General features: G+C 42.5%; 1 protein-coding gene across 1 annotated transcript; it reads right to left on the bottom strand.

Annotated features, from left to right (window-relative positions):
* Positions 1-325: 325 nt before the first annotated feature.
* LOC136451743 (uncharacterized) lies at positions 326-5762 on the bottom strand. The gene is made up of 8 exons (XM_066452432.1): positions 5694-5762; positions 3445-5544; positions 2926-3183; positions 2373-2463; positions 1581-1874; positions 1019-1481; positions 562-940; positions 326-385 (listed from the first exon to the last, which is right to left on the bottom strand). Exons 1-8 carry the CDS (start codon positions 5760-5762, stop codon positions 326-328), a joined length of 3714 nt encoding a protein of 1237 aa, XP_066308529.1.
* Between the last annotated feature and the right edge of the window lie 825 nt (positions 5763-6587).

The raw sequence follows: 6587 nt of genomic DNA, 5'->3' as shown, positions 1-6587 counted from the left end.
ACATGCAAACGTGATTTGATCGAGTGGTTTAGTCAGAATATCAGCAAGTTGCTGACTAGTATCAATGTATTTAAGCTTAATATCACCCTTCTCAGCATGATCCCTCAGAAAATGATGACGAACCTCAATGTATTTCGTCTTAGAGTGAAGCACAGGATTCTTTGCAACACTTATAGCGCTAGTGCTGTCACACAAGAGAGGAACGCGAGAAAACGACAAACCAAAATCGCGAAGGGTAGCTATCATCCATAAAAGCTGAGAACAACAACTAGCAGCAGCAACATACTCAGCCTCTGTAGTAGATTGAGCAACATTAGATTGTTTTCTAGAGGACCAAGAAACAAGCGAAGAACCCAAAAATTGGCAAGTACCCGATGTAGACTTTCTATCCAAACGGCACCCAGCAAAATCAGCATCCGAATAACCACACAAACTGAGAGTTGAAGCAGCAGAGTACCAAAGGCCAAATGCAGGAGTAAATCGAAGATACCTCATTATGTGCTTCATCGCCTGACGGTGAGAAGTCCTAGGGGACGCCTGAAAACGAGCACACATACACACAGCAAAGTGTATATCTGGCCTCGTAGCAGTCAAGTACAGCAGCGACCCAATCATGCTTCGATATTCCTTCTGATCCACGGGCTCTCCGTCCTCATCAGCATCCAAAGCAGCGCTAGTCGGCATGGGCGTAGAAATTGGCTTCGCATCATCCATCGCAAACTTCTTCAGGACATCCTTCGTGTACTTTCCTTGATGCACAAATGTACCTTCCGAAGTTTGTTTTATTTGTAAGCCAAGAAAGAAATTCAGCTCGCCCATCATAGACATCTCAAATTCTTTACTCATCACATCTGCAAACTTTTTCACAAGAGCATGAGAGGAACCACCGAAAATGATATCATCCACATAAATCTGAACTATTAAAGTGTCATTTCCTTGCCTGAGGAGAAAAAGAGTTTTATCAACTGAGCCCATTTTGAACCCGTTTTTAAGCAGAAAAGTTTTCAATCTAGCATACCAAGCACGAGGTGCTTGCTTCAAACCATATAAAGCCTTTTGCAACTTAAAAACACGATCAGGAAAATTGGGATGTTCAAAACCAGGCGGTTGTTTAACATAAACTTCTTCTTCTATAAAACCATTCAGAAAAGCACTTTTCACATCCATTTGATAAAGCTTATATCCACGTGAAGCAGCAAATGCAAGCAAAATACGAATGGCTTCTAAACGAGCAACAGGAGCAAAAGTTTCACCATGATCAATACCCTCTTTTTGAGAAAAGCCCTGAGCAACCAGCCTAGCTTTATTTCTAACAACATGACCATCTTCCCCTTGTTTGTTCTTAAAGACCCATTTAGTTCCAATTGGTTTACAAGAAGGAGGAGGATCAACCAAAACCCAAACCTGATTCCGTGCAAAATTTTCTAACTCCTCATGCATGGCATTGACCCAGTTAGAATCAGATAAAGCATGTCCAACATCTCGGGGTTCAAAAGAGGCAACAAAAGCAGTATGCGCAAAGACACAATAATTTTTATTTTTCATACCTCTGTTCCTTGTCGTGCGTTCATCCAAATTACCTATTATGTTCTTGGCAGGATGACGATTCTGAATGTGTCGTGGTACTGTACGTTCTGAAATTGCCTCCCCCTCAACTGCAGCCGTTACATGATCAACAGTCGGTGAAGCTGCAGGCTCTACTGTAGATGTACGTGTCGGCGATGGTCCATCCTCCAAAGTGGTGGAGGGCGCCTGCTCAGGCTGGGCGCCAGGCTCCCCCTGCATCGCAGGCTGGGCATCATCGTCATCGTCGTCGTCACATCCATCTTCCTCTTTCTCATCCTCAAAAATATCCTGCCCGATCTCGTCATCACCTGCACACTCAAAAGCAGAAGAAAAACAAGGCATTGTCTCGTCGAAGGTGACCTCACATGTCTCATCGATGCGGTTAGTATCAAGATTAAGCACACGGTACGCTCGCCCTTGCAAGGTATACCCCAAAAATAACCCATCGGAAGAACGCGATTCAAATTTATCCAAATTTCCCTTTTTCAATATAAAACACTTGCAGCCAAAAACTCGAAAGTGGAAAACTTTGGGAGGTCGACCAAATCTCAACTCATAAGATGTTTTTCCCAGAAAAGCTCTCAGAAAAATGCGATTAGCAACATAGCAAGCGGTGTTGATAGCCTCAGCCCAAAAACGTCTAGTAGTTTTATGTTCATCAAGCATTGTCCTAGCCATCTCAACAAGCGTACGATTTTTATGCTCAACAACACCGTTCTGGGGAGGAACGTAAGGTGAGGAAAACTGATGATCTAAACCTTGTTCTGAACAAAAAGCTTTCATGCGAGAATTCTTGAATTCCGTACCGTTGTCACTGCGAATTGCTCTAACAGCATTATTTGACAACTCATTTTTCAGCTTCAGAACAAGATCATGAACATATGAGAAAGCCTCATCCTTAGATTCCAAAAAGAACACCCATGAATATCGAAAAAAATCATCCACAACGACAAGCACATACCACTTCCCACCAGCAGACCGAACACGGGCTGGACCAACAGTGTCCATATGTAACAGTTCACCCGGTCGTCTCGTCATCACCTAAGTCACAGGTGCATGAGAAGCAGCAACCATTTTTCCATGTTTGCAGGGAGCACAAATCAAATCCTTTTCAAACTTGAGTTTCAGTAAACCATCAATTAAATCCAATGAACTCAAACGACAAAGCAAATCAAAGCTCAAGTGGCCCAACCGACGATGCCACTTCCAAATCAGGGGGGAACCATGAGCAACTAAACAGCGAGTTTCACCAAAAGATTTAGAAAAATCAGCTTTAAAAATCTGTCTAAAAGGAGAAATCTTACAAACAAGGTTACCAGCAGAATCAAGAACACGCGAATTTCCTTTCTTAAAACGAACCTCAAAATCATCCTCAAGAAGTTGCGAAACAGACAGCAAATTATAATGCAAATTCTTTACCAATGCGACGTCCTTTAACATGTATTTATCTGTTACCTTGATGCAGCCATGCGCCATTACCTTACCTTGACTTTTATCCCCAAAAGTGATGTTTTCCTTTACGCTCGTGGGGGTGAGGCTGGAGAACCATTTATCATCTCCGGTCATGTGGGGCGAACAACCGGAGTCCATTATCCATATGTCCTCCTCGCCTCCAACCTGTAATCAACAACGAGAGCGAGGGTGAGCTAATGACTCAACACTGGGGTTAGGATAATGTAATGAAAACCAGTGCTGAGCCACTTGCTCAAAAGAAGCGTTAGCAAAATCAAAGTTCTCAAAAAAACGATGAGAACCACGAGGGGGAAAACGTGGTCTATCATCCCGATGTTGTGCAAGAGCACGAGTACGTGAGCGAAAACCAGAAGAGCGAACAAATGGCTCACGTCTCAAAACAGGACGATCATGAGTACCACGTACAGGGTACTGCTCACATCTAAAAACACGACGATCATGAGTACCACGTGTGGGGTACTGCTCACGTCGTTCAGCACGCATCCTCCGACAACAGAACTCATAAAGATGACCATCATGACTGCAAAAATCACAATGATAAAGCTTGCGTGTAGGAGCGAAAGAAGCCTCAGCATTAGAACTAGAAGCAACAAAAACAGGCTTAGCAAAATGATCACAAGAAGAACCATTTGGCTTAGTATTTTGTACACCCTTGAAGTGTTTTGGCTTAGGCACCCAAACCTGCTTTTTAGGAGCAGATCTAGATGTCTCAACCAGCAACCCATCAGAGGTGACACCTGAACCCTTCCTAGGAGGTGGTCCAGTATATTTAGCCAAAGGTGGATTCTTCTCATCAACAGGCAGTCCACTTTTTTCACCAAAAACATGTTTCAAGTCATAACCGGGACCAAAACGCTCACCCCGTTTAATTTGAGCAATAGTCATACCAATTTGAGGCTCACGAATAGAACACCAACCAAGAATAGTTCTCAAATGCTTATTTTCTTCTTCCAAATCAGCAAGTTTGGCCCTTAAATCATTATTTTCAACAACAAAATTAGGACAAGTTAGGCATGAAGGAAGAACCGGACAAGTGTGTTTTTCCAACTCAACAATATGTGATTTAGCAACATTTAATTCAGATCGTAAAGTTGGACAAATCAAACAATCCGGCAAATCAGGACAAGTGTGTTCTTCAAAATTTTTTACCCGACATAAAGCATTATCCAAGTCAACTTTCAGAAGCGGGCAAGAAACACAAGTACCAAGCAAATTCGACCGAGAACGAAGTTCATTTAGTTCAGCATAAAGTTTATCTCGATCATCAACAATGGAAGAATACTTGGTTTGTAATTTAGAAAGCGAAATCATATGAATTGAGCATTCTTCACATTCATCAGGTTCAGCAGGATTAGATGCAGCATTTTTGAGAGTAGCTAGTTCAGCACAAGTTTTATCATAATCAGTTTTAAGTTTAGCCAACACTTTATTTTGCTTATGAACAATTTTAGTTAAATTAGCTATTCTTTGTTCTGTAGAAGTATCTACCTCATCATCAGAAGTTTCATCGTTGCTGTCGGTTGATGCATCACCCTCCAAGGCCATAGTACATATCCCACCATTGATGCCGGCGTCAGTGATGAAGCAAAGTCCGTCTGTCTTCTTCTTGGGTGTCTCATCCTCGGAATCTGAATCGCTGGAGTCTGACGAGCCACCTGAAACATACTGTCCAAGAGAAGATAACAAAACAATTGCAGCCTTAGCGACTTGCTTGTCAGAGTATTTTTGTCCGCCTTTCTTCCATTGCTTATCCTTCTTCTTCTTCCTCTCCCTGAACTTCTCCTGGCGCCTGGAGGAGTTATTGCCCTGCTCAAAAGATCTCTGCTTGTTTGGGCAATCAGCAGCAAAGTGTCCTCGCTCACCACAGTTGAAGCAGCCATCTGAACGTCTTCTATTACGCCTGTTGTCATACACACGCTTAAACTTGTTGGAGAGCAGTACAAGCTGATCATCATCTAGCACCTCCAACTCCTCATCTGCAACATGACACAAAGAAGACAAAGCAAAACTGGAAACATTTGGATTAGCATTAGTGTTAGTCTTATTTCCAGAAACCAAAGCCATTGGAACGTCAGAAGAAGAAGCAGCTGTGGGATTTTTCAATTTACGCTTAGAAACAATTTCGATCTCTTTTGATTTGAGCTTACTGTAAAGCTCATCAGTGGTGAGAGTCTCATAACCTACAGATTCAACGATCGCCTCAACTTTCATATCCCATTCATCATTAAGTGAATGTAATAATCTGAGAGCCCTAGCATGATCATCATAAGGCATATTGCTATTCATGGCCTTCATCTTATTAACAATCACTTGAAAACGTGCAAACATGTCATCAATAGACTCACTAGGCAATTGGCAAAAAGCATCAAACTCTTTTCGGTGAATCTCAAATTTTCGGTTTTTCACAGTGTTTGAGCCTTCATGATATTTTCTAAGTTTCTCCCAGATCTGATAAGCGAGATCTTCACTAGAAACCCGATCATATTCAGTTTTACAAATAGAAGCCTGTAAAATAGCAACAGCACGATGATTGTTTCAAGAAGCCCGATCTCAGCGGCGTCAGTCGGTTCCTCAGCTGGAATCACATATGTGGCATTTTGTGTGATTTTCCATAGCTTCAGCGACTTGCCTTTGAGATAGTTGGTCATACGTGCCTTCCAGTAATCATAATCAGTCCCATCAAAAAACGGAGCGCGAACATCAAACTTTTCATTGGTCGCCATAGCTTTCAGCACCGATTAAGGTATAGAAAACCTAAACCGGTTCTGGTACCAATTGAAGGATCGAAACGGGCGACCAGAGGGGGGGTGAATGGTCGCGGAAGCCAAAAATAATTTCTAACCCTTCCCCTAAACACAAAACCTGATTAAATCACGTTTTTCAAATCTGGCCAGAACTCTATGTACCTAGTAAACCTGATGTGGACGAAAATCCGTAACTCCGATCGACCTAAAAATTTGTCAGATTAAACTAGATGAAATTACGAAACTAACCCAATTGGAATCACGTCAATCGGACTTACGGATCTTGAGATAAAAATAAAACAAGCAGACTATGTCAGATGCTGACGAGAATTGTAAAGAACCAATCGAGATGCACAAGATCAATCATTATAGATGAAAGATTAAATTGAGTAATTGAACTTACAAAAGTGCATCTAGCCTCCGCCCGAACATCCTCCCTCTCTTAATCGGAGAGATCAACAAAAACCTCTCACTAGAATTCAAACCCTAGGCTAGACCAGAGAGAGGAAAACTGAACGGGGAACCCCGGGGCATGAGTACTGTTCACAGGTACTGTTCACGTGTGAATAGTAACTCGCCGGGAGTCCAAAACGTCCTACCTTCTCAACCCTAGGTGCCACATATTTATATCTCCAAAGGGTGGCACGACCTATTTTCACATAAGCCCCTACGCTAAATAAATCCAACGTAGGGGCGTAAATTCCAATTACGTCCTCCATGGCAAATTCCGCGATGTCCGCGATCCCTCCATCTTCGCGATGTGATCCTCGCGATGTCGCCGCACGACCATCCGAAATCGTATTG

This window comes from Miscanthus floridulus, chromosome 1 (genome assembly GCF_019320115.1).
Source record: "Miscanthus floridulus cultivar M001 chromosome 1, ASM1932011v1, whole genome shotgun sequence".
Taxonomy (NCBI): domain Eukaryota; kingdom Viridiplantae; phylum Streptophyta; class Magnoliopsida; order Poales; family Poaceae; genus Miscanthus; species Miscanthus floridulus.
Note: the sequence above shows the minus strand (reverse complement) of the source record. Positions and strands in the feature narration are given on the sequence as shown.